At 41.7% G+C, this 19956-nt stretch overlaps 1 protein-coding gene across 2 annotated transcripts in view; it reads left to right on the top strand.

Annotated features, from left to right (window-relative positions):
• The first annotated feature begins 2978 nt into the window (after positions 1-2978).
• FRMD3 (FERM domain containing 3) overlaps positions 2979-19956 on the top strand; it is a 131012-nt gene continuing 114034 nt past the window's right edge. For both annotated transcript variants that reach the window (XM_063180102.1, XM_063180101.1), the window contains exon 1: positions 2979-3091. In XM_063180102.1, coding sequence (XP_063036172.1) covers positions 2993-3091 — 99 coding nt within the window. In that variant the 5' untranslated portion in view covers positions 2979-2992. The remainder of the gene's footprint in view (positions 3092-19956) is intronic.

Raw genomic sequence — 19956 nt, 5'->3', positions numbered from 1 at the left:
AGCCATTCCTAGGTAAGTAGGCTACTGTCCTTTAGGCGATCCACGTGCACTGATCCCAAAGCAAAGTCATTCAGACCAGTTAGGCGAAGAAAGAATGGGAATGTGGCTATTGAATGGAGTAGTTCTGAGTCTGATGGATCTAAAATGCATTTCAAGCATATGTCTGCACACCACCATCCAGTTCTTGAAGGTGGCTTTACCAGGTATTGAAATCTCCTGCTAGAACTTCCAAGGTCTTTGGCAGTACAAAGCCAGGTGAGAGCTTCAATAAACACCTCAATAACATAACATGGTCTAACAGCAGTAGCTGATAACCTTCCCCTGAGTCAAAAGCGTATTCTGCAAGTTCAAGCAGCATATTTTTTATATACTCCATCAGCTCAGCATTTTCTGGTAACTGAATTAAATTTATCTATGGGTTGCTTTGTGTTTTCCTGTATTTGCCATAGTGTTTTAAATGTCAGTTCCTCAAGTACCTGCCTTTTCAGGTAGTATTTCCGAATGCTAGCTATATAAGGACGGTTTGGCCTCCAAGATCTGGCAAAAAAGGTGCACTGTAATATGTTTTGAGGTAAGTTTGTGGGGTTTTTCTGCATAATTTATGATACTTAGAGAACTTTAAGAGCCTTGTATTTGTAAGGAAAAAAAAACCAAACCTAGAATTCTTTTTGAAGAAGGTAGGGGAGGTAGTCCTAATATGTGATGCAAAATTCATCTGATGGATTACTTTGTGAAGCTGCAACTAGGCAGAGTGTTTGGTTTTCAACCAAAAATAACTTTCATTTCTTGGTTGGGTTTTTTTGGTTGTTCTTTGATTTTTTTTCTCCAGGGTGGAGTGTTTGGTTTTGATTGTTTTATTTATCTGATGTCTTCCTGTTAGATGGCTGCCACATTCTGTGCCATTAAAAACTATTGCTGTGGTAGCTGAAACATAGAAATGGGTTCCGTGTCTCACAGATTTCTCAGGCACCTCAGGTCAACATGGCATCAGATATTAAAGAGGCAAATAAAGTGAACAAAAAGACAGGAGTGACCTGGTTTTACAACAGGCAAATAAAATTCTGCTGAGCTCTGTTCTCAGGCAGCTGTGCTGCTGTTGGTACACACTAGTTCACACTTCTTGTGCTCACACTTATTTGGGGCTGCAGATTTCATGTTGTAGTCATCACTGCTGCTGTAACTCTGAGAACTCCTGGAAAGCTCATCCCCCTCCATGTGGTCCTGAAGGTAAAGCAAAATCCCCCTTCAGACAATGGTAGGCTATGACCTGCTCACAAAATCTTCAACATTGGCTCAGCTCTCTCTTGTAATTCCCCTTTTGGGTGGAGAAAAGTGTGCTGCAGAGACTGAAGGAAAGCTAAAATACGTGGCTTAGAAAGAGAAGATTCCTTCTCTATGAGAAGCAGGAAAATCTGTGTCACCTGAGAGTCAATCTGCATGTGGGTTTAAATCCTGCTATTGAGTTCCCATGTTGCAGGACTGTAAGACATAAAGTTTATTATATTATTAATGAGTAGGTGTCCACATCTGGTGTCTCAGTTGATAAGGACCGTCTTCCATAACTTGTGGGCTGACTGTAGCTGCTGAAGTGAATAATCTATTTTAAATACTCACTGGTTTGCTTCACTATTCACTATGCAATAGAAAGCATTTATCATTTCAGAGAAGCATATATTTATAGCTTTTCTTTTATGTTCCACATTAAAGGGCTCTGCATATTTATTAGCTGATGGTAGTGAGCATTATATATTTCACATTTGTTTGTGGTTGCCTGTATTTCCTGCTGTTAGCAGTCCAGCAAAAAGCCAAAGGAAGAGCTTACAGCAGTAGCAGCACTTATGCTCTTACACGGGATTTTCTAAAGAACAACACACTCACACAGAGCTATTTTCAAAATATGGACATTTAGAGGTAATCACAGACAACTGGGCAATAATAACTGAAATGTGTGATTGTCAGTGCTTCTTTTATATTTGTAAAAACTTCCAGTCATGTCACATTTGCCCTGGCTGTTTTTCATTTCATATTTCAAAGGCAAGTGCTAATTTTTTAACACAGTATTGATCCCTGTTTCAAGGCTGGTTAAGTTTGGTGCTTGCTTTCTGCCAGCAAGGTTTTACACAAATGTTTTACACACCCTTTTGCGATGCAGAACATAACAGTGAAACCACTGGATGTTTTATTTTCTTTCCCACTTAGACAACAAATGGGGTATGACTGCTGCTCCCTAATGGGTATTTTTTTTTTCCCTGAGGAAACAAGTTTCCAAGGCTTGCACTCTTACAGTAAGTTGTATTCTGTTTTCTTCTGTTTCATTAGGGTACACTCATCTTTGGTGAGGTTTCTTTACATGACTCTCTATATGTATTCCACAGGCTTCTCCTCCTGCCTCGGGCTGTGTTGGGACACGCCGGAGGCATGGGCGGCCAGCCAGCCTGGGGACTCCGCTCCCCGCCGGCAGCCTGGGGGCTGTCCCCCGTTTGCCGGGCATCGGGCATTCCCACGCGAGCACCAGTCGCCCAGGTGGGCTCAAAACCAGGCGAGGCACGCCCGTGGCGGCGAAGACAAAGGGTCGCGCTGTCCTTTTCCCCCTGGGCGCCGCCAGCCCGACAGGAACGGAGCCGCGCAGGGCGCCCGGCCGGGACCGGTGGGGCGGAGAAGCGGGAGGAGCAGGTGAGGGCGGAGAGGTGCCCCCGCGGGCCGTGCCGTGCCGTGCCAAGCCGTGCCGGGGGCGGGCGCAGGAGGATGCTGAGGCCGGCCAGCGGAGCGCATCCTGACGCAGCGGCGGCCCGAGCCGCGGCGGGCGGGCGGATGGCGGGCGGCGGCGGAGCGCCGCGGGGCTGAGGGGTGGCGCTGCCGCCGCGCCTCTCCGCGCCGTGCGGCGCCGTGCAGCGCCGTGCAGCGCCGTGCCGTGCCGTGGTCGGCCGGGCGCCTCTGCAGGCTGGCCCCCTGCGGCTGCCTGCGGGGCGGCAGGGGCGGGCGGGCTGCCGGGATGATCCGGTTCCGGAGCTCCAGCATCAGGTCGCTGAGCGCGGAGATGAAATGCACCGTGCGGCTGCTGGACGACTCGGAGATCTCCTGCCACATCCAGGTGCCGGCGCGGAAAGGGGCGGCGGCGGCGGGGCGGCTCGGGGGATGCGGTTCGTGGGTCCCAGGGCCCGGGCGGCGGCTCGGCTGGGCTGGGCTGGGCTGGGCTGGGCTCGGCTCGGCTCGGCTTGGGTTCGGTTGGGCTCGTGTCGGCTGGGCTGGACTGGGCTCGGCTGGGCTGGGCTGGGCTGGGCTGGGCTGGGCTGGGCTGGGCTGGGCTGGGCTGGGCTGGGCTGGGCTGGACTGGGCTCGGCTGGGCTGGACTGGGCTCGGCTGGGCTGGACTGGGCTGGGCTAGGCTGGGCTGGGCTCAGCTCGGCTCGGCTGGGCTGGACTGGGCTCGGCTGGGCTGGACTGGGCTGGGCTCGGCTCGGCTCGGCGCGGCGCTGCCGCGGCGGGAGCTCTGCTCCCCGCACGCCCCGTTCTCGGCGGGGGCTCCGCGCACCTGCGGGGCGGCTCCGCCGCTGCTCCGCCGGCTCCCGGTGCTGCGCCACGGCGATGCACTGCACTGCACGGCGCGGAGCCCGCCCGGCCGCTGCCGGAGCCGCGGGGTCCGTCGGGCTCCGGCGCTCCCGGCACAGCGTCCCCGCGGGAGGGAGCAGCGCTCTGGGCTGCGGGGGCCCGGGCGAGCAGGGAAACCCCGGCGGCCGCATCCCCGTCCCGCGGGGGTAACGGGGCGCCCGCACGGCAGCGCGGGATGCGGAGCCGATGTGCGGGAGGACTCGCTCTCTGGCACCGGGAAAGCCCTGCCCTGGAAGCAAGGCCCGCGGCGTGCGGTGTCGGGAACCGCCGTTACCGAGATAGCGGGCAGAGTTCAAAATGAAGCTCTGCCCCCTCTTCCTCTTCATCTAAGACAAAAGATAACTTGGAGCAGGCTTTTCAGTGATAGTAGTTGCTGTGTGGTTGGGGGGGGGGGGGGGGAAATCCCAACAAAAAACAACTTCGCCGAAGTGCTTCTTCCTAATTACTTAGTCCCTCTTTCTTCCTTCAAGTATTAAGGATAGATGCAAACACTGAGGAGTCTGTGCCTTTGTGGTGTAGCAGCAATGTTTGTAATGCATGAAAGCAGGGGTATTTCAGGTGTTCTGACAGGAACTGTAACTCTGGATATACTATGGAAGACTTAGAGATTCTTACAGATTTAACGGCAAGCATAAAAATCAAGTTACCCTCTGAAATTTCCACAGTGTTCACAGAATAACAGAGATGAACTTGGCATCCAGATCAGAAGATGTGAGTGGCCTTTTAGGAAGTTGTTTGTCACTCGCAGTTGGTATTTCTGTCTCTCTGACAGAAAGAACTACATCTTTAAATCGAGTTGGTAGTCTTATGCTAAGACCATTATGGCTGAAAAACTCCAAGTGCCATGAAATGCAAGTTTCATTTTTGCCAGGACCAAACTATGTTTTTGTTAGTTCTAACAGAACTATTTAACACAGAAGAGAGTGTTAGGTTCTTTTCAGTTGAAAAGGACCTAAAACAATCACCTAGTCCAATTGCCTGACTTCTCTGGGACTGACCAGAAAATAAAGCCTGTTACCGAGGGCATTGCCCAAGTGTCTCTTTTTAAGGCATCAGTTCCAGGAAGCCTGCTCTAGTGTTTGACCATCCTCTTGGTAAAGAAATGTTTGCTGATATCCAGACTGAATCTCCCCTGATGCAGCTTTGAGCCATTCCTGTTCCATGTTGCTGGATGCCAGGAACTCAGCAGCATTCCCTCTCCATGTCCCCTGCCCAGGGAGCTGTACAGAGCAGTGAGGTCACCCCTGAGCCTCCTTCTCTCCAGCCCAGACAGACCCAGAGCCCGCAGCCCCTCCTCACAGCATGTGCCTTCCAGCCTTCCACCAGCTCTGCTGTCCTCCTCCGGACCATTCCAGGACCTCCTTCCCACCCTTCTCAGAGCGTGGGGCCCAGCCCTGCACACAGGACTCAGGGTGAGGGCAGCAGGGCTGAATCCAGCAGGATGATCCCAATCCCAGCTGGTGATGCTGTGTCTGCTGCCCCCCGGGATGGGGTTTGCCCTCCTGGCTGCCCGGGCACACACTGCTGGCTCACCCTGAGCTGCTGCCCACCAGCACCCCCAGAGCCCTTTGGCAGGCTGCTCCACACACACTCCTCTCCCAGTCCGTGGTTGCCTACTAGTTACTCTTGAACGGCGTGTGACCTGGAAGTAACAAGAAATCACTGAAAACATTTTCTATGTGTATCGTTCTAGTGCTCTCATTAGTGAAGAGTATGGTTATAAGATTTATTGAGTAAGAAGCAGCATGGCCTTCAGAGTCTTTTCTTGAAGTTAATGGAAGCTTTGCAGAACTTATTTGGCACCTTTAAAAATTAGTCTCTTTAAACCATCATAAATTTAAGGTCAGATTCTGAGACGATGTTATGACAGTTCTTTGGGCTTGAAGTATTCAATAGATTTACATATGCTGAGAGTATTCCCTTCAATGCTTACAGAGTAGAAAAATAGTTACTTTAACACTTTAGGTGTTGTATTTGGCAAGGTGGAGCAATGAGCTCAGAACAAGTTGTATGGTATTGCGTTGTTGTGGCTCATTCTGCAGGCAAGAGAAAAATTACTGTTGAAAATATTTTAACTATTAGATTTCTAAAGATAATTCTGAAGATTGAATTCTGTTATAATCTCATTTAGAACTTGTTTTCCTGTGTCTGTACACTGACAAAAGGATTTAAAATGTCGGACTAGCTCAGATTGTTTCTTTATCCTTCTGTGTGCACATAGCTTTTTAGACACTAGAATGAATTAATGAATCCCAAACCACTCAACTTTTTGTCTTTAGTCTCTTTGTCAGACCTGTATTTGAACTTCATAGTGTGGACAAAACTTGCTAGGAGCTTTAACAATACTAATTTTTTTTTTTTTAATGAAAGGAACTCCCATGTGCCAGTTAGATCTATATGTGCATATTGATGCATGTTCACTGGGACAAAATGGCCCAGATGATGTGCTGCTGGGTTAACAGTAGAGATGCCAGGGTTGTGCTGGCTGGAACATGTTGGACAGCTGTGTTTTGGTCATTAAGAGGATAAGAAATCCTAATTCTACAACACTGAGAAATGCCATCAGAGTCTCCTAAGGACACAGGATGCAGTAAGGAATGTGATGACTGAAATTCTTGCTGTTCAGGGAAAAGGGAGGGGAGATATGTAGCTATTCTAGATGATGAGGTGTATAGGTATGATTTGATACAGTTTAGCACACCAAGTTTTACCAAACCCTACTTTTTCAAGTATATCTTTCCAGCAGTTGGCTTGTACATGTAGATTAGTATCACAGGAACCTGTGGGTTCACTTCTGGGCAGAGGTGTATGCTAATTTTCAGATGCACTGTAGATCTTTGGCTCTATAAAATTTACCACAAGAATTGTATGTTACTCGTCTATAACACTGGGTGTTTGTTTTAGGAAAAATAAGCGGGAGGAGATATACTTAAAAGCTGCATATGCACATGTGTGTATTTTTTTCCTTCTTCTGTAAATTTTGGTGTTTAGGTAGGAAAAGAAAATACATGTTTCTTTTATTATTAAAGTTCTTTTAAAGTAGTGTTTCATCTGGCGACCAAGCTAATAAAGTTTGCTTTTGGAAATTACATTTTTTTAGCAAATAGTCTAGTGACAGCATATGGTGCAGTGTGGGGAAAATCAGAGAATCAGAAATGAATCATGCATTTTTAGACTCCAGCCAACTAGTTATTGAGTTGTGCAGCTGCCATGTGGGTCACCAAGTTGCTCAAGGCTAGGTTTGCATCTCAAAGGTCGAGACTCAATGTGCCATCCTCCTCATCTGACAGACTTTGTGACTGCAAAACAGATGAAGTGGTGACAGACACAAGAATGGGCTGGGACCCTCAGAACACCTAACTAATTCTTATGGTGATGTTTATTTTCCCATGTGAAGGTTTTTGTGTTTGTTTGATTTTTGTTTGTCTCTGTAACCTGTAGTCAGGCAGTCTCATAGCAGCAGTACGGTGAAGCGGCTGCGGCACAGCTGAAATGGAGAGGTTATGAAAAACAGCCTGAAGGGCCAGTGGCCACTGTCTGTTTCCATTTGCAAGAGAAAGGGGTGACCTGCTTGTGCAGCCTGCCTGATAAAGCACAGAACTAAGGTTTGAAAGAGGGCAATAGGGGAAGCAGGTCTTCAAAACTATTGGAAATGAGTCTGGAGCAGCAAGAAGACCTCCTTTCTGGAGATTTTAATGAGACACTTCTCTTCTGACTCAATGACATAATGGGTAAAAACTTCCAGTTTTGCTGACTTCAAGCAATAACTAAATGCAACAATTTAGCCTTTTAGTAGCAATGGCCTAGACCAAGTCTTGGTTTAACCCGTGCCACTCGCTCACTCCTTAATTCAAGTTTTCTTTACTCCTTGAGATGTTCAGGTTCAGCTGTGTGCAACCGGAGATAAGTTTGGCATGACTGAAGCTTTTCCTCTCAATAATAAGCTCATTTGGAGCTTATTATTGAAAGATGAACTTTGTTGTCTGTGTGTTTACTTGTAGAAATACTGCATGACTGGGTCTTCTTGTGCCCCAGCACGTGTGTAAAATTGTGTTGTAATGGGGCCTTTTAAATGTCACAGGTTTTGCTTTGAATGACCTTTCCTGTACAGAAATCTGTTTTGATATTCCCAAAAATATAATTTGGCTACAATACTGGTTTGTTTTTTTTTTTTTAATTGTATCTAAATAGAGATTTGATTGTTACTTCAAAGAAAAAAACTTGAATTTCTATGTGTGTCCAGATTTGAACAAGGAGAAAATGTTATTTTTAAAAAGTGGTTGAGGAATCAGGGAGAAAATATAGCAGAATAAATCTTTGATTTACTCATGTTCTGTTCTTAGACCTTTTAACATTTTTTGCAGAATTTAAAATGAAGGTGATAAAATCTGAGAAAGCTCACTTCCTTCTGCTGCTGATAGTTCAATAATGTAGAATGGTCTTGTGCTTTGCTAATCTAATTTTGGGAGCAGCTTCTGTGCAGTTTGAATACTGCTGCCTGTACTTCAGCTAATAATTTATTTGCTTGACTCTTTTTTTTTTTTAATTTTCTTTTAAACGTGACATACACTGTTCCGTCTAGTTCTTTTTGTAGCACATTGATCACTGAAAAGTTGTCTACTTGATTAATATTATCTGCTTGGTCTGTGTCTTACAGGCAAACGCTAAATTTAATAGAAATCTGCTAACCAGATAACACTATTTAAAATTCCCATCCCTCAATAAAATGTAAACCCCAAAACAACATGCTGAAGCAGGCTGTGAAGTAAAAGAGCAGTGACCACAAGTCTCACTGTGAAGGTATGCTGAATATCAATGAGTTAAAAAAAAATAAGTGGGAAAGGGAAGGCAGCATGAAAAGGGAAGGCAGAATGAAAATTGTGGAGAGGCCAGAGATGTGAAAAAGGCAGCAAATCATAGCTGTGGAAAGGGAGAGGTTAAGGGATTATGTAGACAGAAGGCAGGAGACTTAGTGAATTTATATTTATCCTGTAAGCGATGTCAGAAGCGTAACCAGCAAGCGCCTTGAGCTGCTGGATTGATACTACAGCGGTTCAAAATAGTAAGATGAGATAAGGACGGAGATGCAGGTTAGGAAGAATTATTCTCTGTGTTCTGTTGACACATTTTAGAAACTGCTCACTAGGGCTTGTATTCCTGTCTTCGTGTTTGAGCCTCTAATTGTACAGTTACCGGAGGTAGTCCTGGTGAGAGTTGTACATGAGAACACCCTCTAATGAAGCTACGCCTATGGGTTAAAGCTATTGCTGTTGTAATTGCATGTGTTGGAATTTGTTTTTTGTTTTTATACATTAATAATTCTCAAAGATGTGCTCTTGACTTCTTCCAAGACTGAAAAGGAAACAGGAATAGAGTGTGGTGCTAGAAGATTACTTGGGTGTTGGCAGTTTTTCATTGAAAAATAAGAAATTAATTCTCTTGATAGGTTTTAATGTGTTCCTGAAACTTGGTACTTGCTTAACATTAGTTTCCTTGTCTTTGATAAAGAAAAGGTGCATACCTATGTGTAATACTGCCATATTACTAACAATTCATAAACTCTGTTGTTCTCTCTCGCTATTTTTTAAGTGAAAATACTCACAGAGCTGGTTTATACAGGATTTTATCCAACATATACTAAACTGCAGATGAACAGCTTTACTGTTGGCTAAAGCTTATTAATATTTTTTTCCTCACAATCTCATGCCGTCTGATTAATGACCAAAATCTAAAAATTTCCTGTCCTAAGACCATAATCTTGCCTTTAATTTTTAACTGCCTGTTTACTTTGTGTTGTGATTGACATTGCAATTCATATTTTGATTGCTAGTAAATAAAGGAATCTGTACTTGAAGACTTACCCAGTCCATGGTTAAGATGAAGGTGTGTTTCAGTAAAAAGAAACAATTTAGGTGTATATATATATATATATATATATAAGTAACTTAATATAAAGTATAGTCTTTTCACTTTTACCCTCCTTTCATTTTCTTTCAGCTTTGCATAAAGATTTTAAATTCATTATGGTCAGGCATGTCTGGACACTATCTGAACAGTAGAAGTAGAGCTGAAGTAAGAATAAAAGGCAATTGAAAAATCTTTAAGCACAATGCAGCACTGCTTATGTCTGTGAACTGCAAATCATAATTTTGATCCTGTGTGTAGAAAAGTGGCTCCTGTGAGATACAGAATGCTTTGCAGGAACTTCATGCACTTTTTTGTTTTGAAAGGGCTTTTTGCGCCTCACCCCAAGGTTTTCTTGTATCTTGAGACGCCCTAGTCTACATAAGCATCTTCAGTGCACTGATACAGATTGAATAGATGAGGCAGCCAAGAAGAAATAATATGGCAGAATTAAGTAGCCAAAATAATTAATTTGTAAGGAAGTAATGTATTTTCATGTTTTGGTTGTATTTTTATAGCTTGGATTTCCTGTAGAGGTTAGAAATTATTTTACAGTGTGTATCAATGCTCCTGAACTTTGAGCTTTAAGAAAAGGAGATATTAATGCCTTTCCTATGGCAAGGTGAGAGAGAGTCTGAATGGTTTTCACTGGTCTCCTGTAACAGATATTATATTAAAAACTCAAGTTCTAAACGCTTAGGTTAAAGAATGGGAAAAATGACAGCTGATTTTTCTCTTCCTCCTCAAAAACAACCAGGTGGGTTAGAAGACTGGAAAGTAATTATCTCTGTGATAAAATACTTGTTTTCTGTAGCACAGGTTATTGTTCTTCTGAGTATTTTGGCTTATTAAATCAAACATACTGAAATGGCTCTCCATCTTCTTGTCGTTCTCTCTCTCTTTTTGCACTTCCCCTCCATTCCCTAGTGAGGGAATAATGTCAACCTGTTGGCAATGTTCATAACGTCCAGATAATCCTTCTCTCCTTGTCCTGTTAAAGTCAAGCTGTCAGCATACGACTTTGGCTGTGCCTTTCCCTGCTGCATATGGAATATATCTCCTTAGAGTTCTTCCTTTAGTTTAGTTTTCATGTCTGTTCCTTTATTTTTGATTGCTTAAATACTGCTCATTTTTCTCCCTAGCCTTGTTTTCTGACAGACCCATTCTAGACCTTACAAGTCACATTTTTGTTCCTTCTTTTCACTGTGTTTTTAATTCCTTGTCTGATAGTGAAAACACAGTGTTAATAATTCAGCAACTTAATATTAAGTCTTCTTTCTGGCATGAAATAATAATAATTATTGTAACAATGATTACGATAATCATAATAACAACAATAATATCACACTTTTCAAGCAACATCTCACTTTTCTTTTTTCACTTCTCCTCTGTCAGTTTATGTTATCTTTCCCAGCTACAGGCATTCAATTCCTAAAAGTGCTTCTCTTTTCCTCTTTTCAGGGTCTAACGCGTTTTTGGTGGAGGTGTGTTGACAACCACCTCTGGCCGTTTCAGTGTGCTTACCAGCTGTAAGCCGAGTGTGAGCAGTAATCATCATATTTGTGGCTGCTGCTTATGGGGAATACACACTGATGATCTAGTACTGTTATACTTAGAGGAAAAGTTTCCCCTCTGGAAACTTGATAGGAAATGTATCATATCAATCCGTATATGGTTAGAAAACATAAAATTTCTCAAGGCTGTTCACAGTCAGAAATGAGAAGGTAAAGGGCAGTATACCTTAAGTTCTTTTTCAGCAGAAGTGTTCACAAATGGAAATAACTAATGCAATAGCTGGAAATCTGATGATTCAAAATAATTGCAGTAAGATACATAAGTATTAAGTGGCTGCAAAATCATTGCTCTTAAATGCTCCCTTTGGAAAATATGTTAAGTGAGTCAACACCTTCATTAAAAATGCCGTTATTTTTCCCTTGTTTACTTGAACCCCAGGAAGAAGTAAATTATTTGTATTGAAGACAAATTTTGCTCCTTTCAAATACATTATCTCACAATGATATTTTCCCCATAGCAACTCCCTTTTGATTAGAATTGTACTTAAAGAACACAAACCAAGATGATTTCCATCTGACCAATTTTTTCTCTATGTTATAATATTTAAATTTGCTGTAAAAGGGCAAGGTTGCAAAGATAACTTTGGAACTTCTGACAACACCATGTAAAACCTTTTTCATGCCATCAGTCTGTATGCCCACTTTTCACAATTTTCCACATAACAGAAAACTAAAAAGAAATGGTATTACAAAATTAAAACAAACACACAATACCCTCATGTTCCAAACCCAGACAGTGTCAGAAAATTTACAACAGGACATAACAATTTATTAAACATAAATAAGGTGAAATTGTGAAGATATTGATGCATGAAGTTCAGACTGCAATGGTGTGTACTTCTTTTTTTTCCAGATGCAGAGACTAGTCAAACACTTTTGTTTCCAAAACAGAGTGTCTATATGTGCACTGATTTTTGGGAATGGTTCCTGGACTCTCCTGTCTACCAGTCATTACCTGGGAGCTAGTCAGCAAGAATGTTAATTTGGAGAAACAGTACTGTTGTGTCCTAGCAGTTTGCCTGACATGGGTGGTGGATTTCAACACTCCAAAATGCTTGGAGGGTTTTAGTAGTCTTAGTAGAGATGCAATCTCCATTTTTAAAAAGGAAGAAAAATAAAGAAAAAAGGAGATTTTTTTTTTAATGACTGAAGATGTATTTTAAAGTTTGATACTAAATCCTGTGAAATAGTAGCTATGTTCATGGCACTTTCATTTTAAGTGCAAAATCTGAAAAATTGTGAAGAGGATCTTCAATGGTTTTTGGTGGCTAAACCAGGAGTCACACTGGTTTTAGCAGGTACTTTCAAAACATCTGCATATCTTGGATTTGTAATCTTGGATTTGTACCTGTAATCTGTTCTGTGATGGCAGTCTTGATTTTCCTGGGTAGTGTGGAGGGTATATGTGTGTGCTGTTTCACTTGAGTGCTCTTAGCAGCAGAGTCTAATACAAAAGTGTTCTGCACAACTTCAGTCAATGGTTTTCTGTTCTCATTTTTATGGACACAATTTCCAAGCCCTATAGAGGAGCGATAAATGAGACATGGCTGTTTCTTTATTTGAAGAGTACTTGCAAAAATGCAGATGAGAGTGGAGTGGAGTGCTATGCATGGCACAAAAATGCTACAGAACATATTTCTAATCCTATTTATTTTTGCTTTCCAGAACAAAAGGCAGGCAGCAGATCTTTCACATTCACCCTATTAATTTAAAATTGAGAAACAAAGATAAATACTGCACAGTCAGAGGATGATAGCTACTCTTGTGTTAGATGGGACAGTTACCTGGGATATGAGTTAAACTTAGAAGCTGTGCTGTGCCAGCCTAAACTTTAATGACTTCAAGAATTTATCTTGAAACATTCAGTGTGCGAGTCGGTGGAGTGCACCACACACATTGACCCTGCCTGCTCCTGCTCTGTGTGAGTTTTCTTTAGCTCCATCCTTGGAAAGGGAAGGAAACAGCAGAGGCTTTCACAGACGGTGCTGTGAGTGATTCAGTGTGCAGATTCAGCCATTCAGAAAAAATCACTCCAGCAGCTTGAGGAGCTCCTGCCAGTTGCTAGGTGCATATCCAGGGAGGTTTTCTGTTTTGACTGGAGAACCCACTCACATTTCCAGGATTTCTGGAGTTTTTTCATATGGTCTCTCAATTGGTACTTAACAGCCACCAGAATAGAGAAGAGTTGAGCAGTTGTCAATCCCCAAACCAACCAAATCATGTTGCTGGCTTGTGGGATTAAAGCAAGAAGAGTGGCACATCAAAATGGAAAATTACCAAACCACACATTTTCAGGAAAGTTCTGGTTATTTTTTGTGTGTGCATGATATGCACCAAAGAGGTAGCAATTTTCATCCTCTTACTTTCTTGAGAATCAGAGGCTTGTATCTTGCCCAGAAGAATTTATGGTGTAATTTCAGTGAAAACATAATGGAGGAATGCTTCATTCATATTGTGATGATGAGATCTCACAAAGTAATTCATGCAGCTGGCCTGAGTTTTAACTTAAGTGTGGAAAAATGCTGTAGAAGAGAAATTCTGGTAGCAGGATGCTGGTATATGTGGGCATGAGGAAAATCACACTGCCCAAGGCTAGTGTCCACAGAGGAGACAGAGGCAGAAATCAACTTTATTTTAATACACAGAGAGACCCCTCTTGTCTCCTTTGTGCTCGTGGGGAAGAGAACAAGACTTTGGTTGTGTAGAGATTTCTGTTGTTATGTGATAAAATGCTAAGACAGCAGTATTGGTTACATCTTACCAACATTTGCACCTGTACTTTTGTTTCATTCTGTTATGTAGAAAGTCTTTCCAGTGAAAGAACACATAGATTTTAAATCTACAATCACAACCACTGAGGTAATTTTTATTAATCTAATATATTCTCCTCCTTGTTCTATATTCACATTTACTTTCAGGTGTCAAGGGATGAGTTCTGTTTCAGCTAGGTTTGTGTAAATAACTTGCTCTCTCCTGGCTCTGTTAGAGCTCATTCATCTTGTGAGTGTAGGAAGAACTACAGGAGGCTGGGTTGGACTGGGGAGGAAGGGGAAGCAGGAATTACAGTTCTTCCCTGTGGCCACAGTGGTTTTGATTGCTAACTCCTGCCTTTCAGCAACTCCCAGATTACTGCCTTCTCTGAAATGGGTAAAGACACCAAATCTGTGCATAGACACAGACCCTATTTCTGAGGCCAGCGTCTGCCTTGACATTCACACCTTCTTTTCATTACCTGTTTCTTCAGTCCACCAGATTGTTTTCAGTCCTTTTCACAGATTCTCTTTGTGGCACTTCCAGGTTGTGATTTCTACTTTTTGTTTGGAAGTGGAGGTCTTTGTACTGTCTTGGAAACAGAAACCCAGATTGGTTGATAAACAATTCCACAGTTTGGTAATTCCTGTAATTATTTCACAGGGACTATTTAAAGAATTGTTATAAGTTCTGTAAATAATTTTTTACTTTTGTCCTATTGGTTTTTTTCACCCCAAAGTACCTTTTTGGATCATTGTTATGATGAAAATGATCTGGAGTTAGTCTTTGGACAGGGATGGCTAGAAGTTCCTTGCAATATTTTGGACAGAGATTGTTTTCTGGGTTTTTTTTTTTTTTGGGTGTTCTTGTTTTGTTTGGTGGGGTTTTTTTGTTTATTTTGTTTTTGTTTTGTTTTGTTTTATTTATTTGGTTGGCTTGTTTGTTTGAGTAATCTTTTGGAATTTATTTTCTCTGTGAATTACCTTGACTCCCTTGTTATATTTTATTGCTCTTGTAACATACTGTCTGCATAGGGTAGTGTGTGTTTGTGCACACCCTATAATTTTCTTATAGCAATCTGTACAGTTGTAAGGCCTTTATAATATCCTAACTGTCTCTATGGGGATTTTTTGCAATTCTTTTATATTAATCAGGTTTTGCAGTAACTACGTTGTACCTTAAAAACTTCAATTTCTACGCCTTCTTGCTCATTAACTAGGTTATTCTGACAAGTTTAATTTATTTAAATTGATTTTAAAATAAAAAAATCTTATTTTTCATGGTCTGCTTGCTGATCCCTCTCAAACCCAATCACATTTTTAAAATATCTTTCCAAAGCTGTAATGGTATTTATGCATTTTTAAATTGAGATTTAAAAAAACCTTACTGTTAAAAACTTAGAGTATTTATAGTAGTGATTTTTGCCCATTCTTTTTATTTGCAATGTCATGTGAAATCCTGAATGATACCAGGGTTGTTCAGAAATAGTGGAAATATTTCTAGGTCTGCAGATGCTTTCACAAAGCATGAGAAAACAAGTAATTTTTGATAACTATACCTCCTATCCTTCCTGTAATAAGTCAGCACTGCTGATATATTATTTGGTATGAATATTCACATATTTTAATGTTTCTTTCGTGTGTGTGTACACAAGTTCACTCTAGAATTTATTTACACACCATGTCCAGGATATGGTACATAGTTTTCTTTCATGAGTCATAAGTAGTTCAGTGGATACCTCTGTTCTGAAAAAATAGGCACAAACTGAATGTCCTGAAAAGCTCCAACATCTGCTTTATCACTGTTCTATTTTTACTCTGTGAATGCTCTTGTTTCTTTGTGGTCAGAACTACCATTGTAATCCAAAACCTTTAAGAAAAGTTGTATTTTCCTTTTAGATTTTCCATAAATATTCTGCATTCTGATAATGGAAGAACTTGCATTTGATGTCTTTCTATTTGCCTGTTTTAAAAGCTTTGTCTTTTATTGTTTGGAAAACTACAGGGAAGAAGCAGATGTGGATTTAGTTGCCTTTGCCTTCTTTCTTCTTCTCCCCACCCTTTGCAGGAGGAGCTTTTGGTAATTTTGAGGGCACCAATTTCTAAAAATTATTTTGATGTCCTTCTTGTGCCTAGCCAAGCTGTATTTTGGTGGTATTCCAAGAACAATTAAAATTCTACCAGGTGTTGACAGGTGTGGCCCAAGAAGTAATGTATTATTCTTCATTCCCAAGCAGGTTATTGGTTTTGCTGGTGATGTCTTCTCCAGCCTCAGAGACAGCTCTGTGGTTCCCCTGCTGCCTGTCTCAGTATAAATTATTAATATAATAATTTATATTAACCTCTTTCCCTTGAAGCAAAACTCTGTGTTTTCACACTCGGTCTCAGAGATAATCTGTTGAGAAAAGAACTTCTTTGTTCTGTTCACTGCATCAAAGTGTATTTTAAACTGCTCTCCTAGTTTCTGTTTTTTTAAAGAACAAGCAGGTAGGCACAGTGACATGTAAATTCTTCCTGAAATTCCCGACTCACTGACTTTGCAGTACTCAAAGAAGACAAGAAGAGCTATGATTGTGGTGAACATGCAGAGCTGGTTTGTGCCCTACATAATGTTTGGCACTTCTCTAAGAGATGCAGAAGAAATTGCATTTTCTAACCTCTCTCTGCCTTCTCCGTCTCCAGAGGATTTCCTGCTTACGCAGTAACCCAAACGTTTGCTGGAGGAGGATTCTGAGTTTTATCCTGCAGACTGGATGGTACAGGAAGATTATGAATCCATGGGGAAGCCAGTTTAACAAATTCTGTTTCCCTATTGTGTCTGTACAAATTTGATATTGCTTTGTAATTAAAGTTGAATCTGCTTCTACAGGATATTATTTTTCTCATTTTGAACAGTGAAGATTTGCCCATGCATTCCTGAAATAGATCAGCCAAATATATGCTTAAGAAAGAGGGGAAATAAAAGGGAAAGTACTGTCCTCCCAAAGGTTCAGTGGGATTCTAGTAGCAGTATTTCTTTGCAGAAATATCATGAGTTGTCTTGCTGAGAGAAGGGTTTCTGCTTTATGAACAAGATAATAGTATATTTCTGTCCAAAGTAAACATCATTCTGACATAATTCATGAATGCCAGATATTTTATACACTCACTGGAATAAACGAAACAGTGCCCTCTCAAGCACTTCATCTGCGATTGATGTTGTGCCTGCTTTTGCACATCTTTCAGCTACATCAGAGATCAAAATGAACTCCAGCACTTGAGGGTATGTGGGGAGGATTTTAGTCACTCTGGAGGAAAGTATGTCCGTAAAGCCTTAATGATTGTTCCTTCATCTACACAGATTTGCTTTAACCAGTGCCAGATCTGCTGTAATTTTGATGACATCCTTCACCTTATTAGTGGCCCAAATGTAAAAGAGCATACGCTAGTAGTCAAATTTCGTTCAATGTGTAGGGAGACTAGAAATGTTGAAGGCTACAAAAGGGATGTGGGCTACAGCTACAGATTTGGCATGGAACATGCTTTCTGTTAAGTAAATGAAAAGTGTTTACAACTCTGACTCTTGTGCACTGGGCACATCCTCTGGCTTAGCTGGTGTGAGAATTTGATAAAGAAAATTCTGCCAGAGTTCCCTGACAGTGAGGCAATTAGTAAAATGTTGCAAGATATAATGGTGAAGTTGTATGTTGAGTGACTGCTTTTATCCCTGAAAGGGTATGAGAGTGTGTGGAGTACAAAAAGCCTGTTGCTTTCCATCTGCCTTGGTCTTGGTCTGGAGATTTGATGAAGCATTTGGCATTTAGGACACAGCAGTAGTTGGTGAAAAACTAGACATGTGCAATAGGAATGCTTAGCCAGACTGGGCAGTATTTGAGCTCAGTTTTATGGGCTTCCAAGATGAGATTGCAGAATGCCTAAAGTGGGACTGCATTTACCCAGGGCTGTGCCTGGGAAATGGGCTGACTGAGGCGGTCTGGTCCCTCAGGGAAATAAAGGATACTTTATTTCCTATACTTTATTTCCTATACTTATTAAAAGGAAATTTTATGGTTTCAGTGGGACTATTCATCTCCTAAAATCTAGGTGTAGATTTTAAGGACTAAAGGAGGTTTCAAGGATAAAATCTGCTATTGAGAGAGAGGCTGTAATGGCTGTTTAATTTGGATCACTTTCTCAGTTCTTCAAGAAATAAAATTCAAAAATCTGAGATAGAATGCTCTGCCCTCTATACATGTGAATACATTCGTGGGAATATGCTGTCTGAGATTTGTATTTCAAAAGAAACATTTAGTTCCTCAGGTTACTGTGTGGGATAGAGTGTTTTGCACTGCACTGGTACTTTTCTTCTGCAGAGCTCATGAATGAGAATGTACTTTGCTATGGGTAGTGTGGAAAAATGACTTACCATTCTTATTTGTGGTCTGCCTTCTGAGCCTCTCCCCTTTTGCAGAGAAAGGGGATGAAGCTTCCATTGATCACAGTGTCTCTGTAATACCCCAGGTTTGCAAGGTCACTGTGTCCCCCTGAAGTGCTCAGGAGAGAAGTAGACCTGCAGGCTGTTTCTACACTGTCACTGCTCCAGAGCTGGTGTGGTTTAATAGAAAAAGTTGCTTTTGTGCTGTGTGGGGTAGATATTGTGTCCCCAAGGAATGTCGAGCATTAAGCTTTCCTGTATCTTTGCCATTCTCACAAGCTATGACCTTGTGTACAGCAGTGTGGCTGCCAGATCTCAGGCACACCAGATCATCTGAAGCACTCTATTTTCCGATATTGTTTACAAGACAACCATTTGGGAATAGAAACGGAGAGCACAGTACAGGTAGCATTCAGAATTTCCAGAAATCACACCCTAAGCCTCTCAGGGGCTTATAATTTGGTGAAAGCAGAATCATGTTCTTTCAGAGTCCAAAGTTCCTCAGTGCCAGAATTGTCACAGATTATCAGTCACCCTTTTCTTCTTTTTTGCAAAAGGGGCGGATAATAATTTTCCTCCATACTAGTAATTTGTTTTCTCTAAGATGTTACAATTTTATTTTTGCAGGATTTGCCATTTTAAACTAAAAATGTATGTTGTGAAAGTTTTAGCAACTTTCATTAAGAATATCTGTTATTTCATTTCTGTAATTTAAAAAAGCCACACCAGACAACTAGCACTCATGCTTCAGTTGTCTCTGTCTATCTAATGAATGCAAGAAGCTGAGGGCCAACATGCAAATGACAGCTTGAAACAGAATGAAACATGTGGAGTGCATTTCCGTGGGCAGTGACAGCAGTGTTTACTGCATTATCACATTATCACAATAGTGCCACAGAGCCTAAGGCATGGATAAGGACCCCATTTTGCTATGCAAACACAAAGTAAGATGCATTTCCTTGTCATGTCTAAGGACACAGACAGAGTGGAATAGTATATTACACATATAAATAAAATAGCTTGCTGCCATTTAGATGAGAAATTGTACTTGAATCTGTATGTACTCTTGGTTCATGACAAATGGGAGGGAAAACATTGCAGTCTGTATGTGTGTAATAACATGTATTTTGCCAATACATGTTAATAAGTTCGGTTGGACAGTGTTCACAAAGGCAGGCAATAATTATTGAATCACCAAATGTAACTGCGTTGTTTTTTGAGTTATTGAATCATCAAATGCAACTGAGTTATTACCCTGAGCCAGGGTACTGAGCCCAAGTCCTTAAATTGAGACTACCTAGATGGGCACCAGTAGATGAAGAAATGACACAGGACACTGTGGTGTTGTGGTCTCTGCATATTGCCATCTTTGCCAAGAAAAGAGGGGATTGGAACATTATAATGAAATGTTTTGCATTCAGTTTTTTTCTGCAAAAGTCTGACCTGGAAGGAAATGCAGCTCCTTGTTTTGGAAGTCTGAAAAATGTGGGAGCTAAGAAGAATAGGTGATTGTTATCCTCTCTCACTCATGAGGAAGGAGACAAGGAGACCTAAAGTGAGAGGGTCCTGATGGGCACCTGATAGGCTGAGCTACAACAGGGAACAGGGGGTGAAGGTTATCTGTAGATAACCGCATTTGTGGCCCTCCACTGAACTTACTTCAGGATCTCCATGTCTCTCTGGCACTGAGGAGCCAGAACTGGACA

This window comes from Melospiza melodia, chromosome Z (genome assembly GCF_035770615.1).
Source record: "Melospiza melodia melodia isolate bMelMel2 chromosome Z, bMelMel2.pri, whole genome shotgun sequence".
NCBI classification, from domain to species: Eukaryota; Metazoa; Chordata; class Aves; order Passeriformes; family Passerellidae; genus Melospiza; species Melospiza melodia.
The sequence above is the reverse complement of the archived record's forward strand: the minus strand, read 5'-3'. Positions and strand labels throughout refer to the sequence as shown.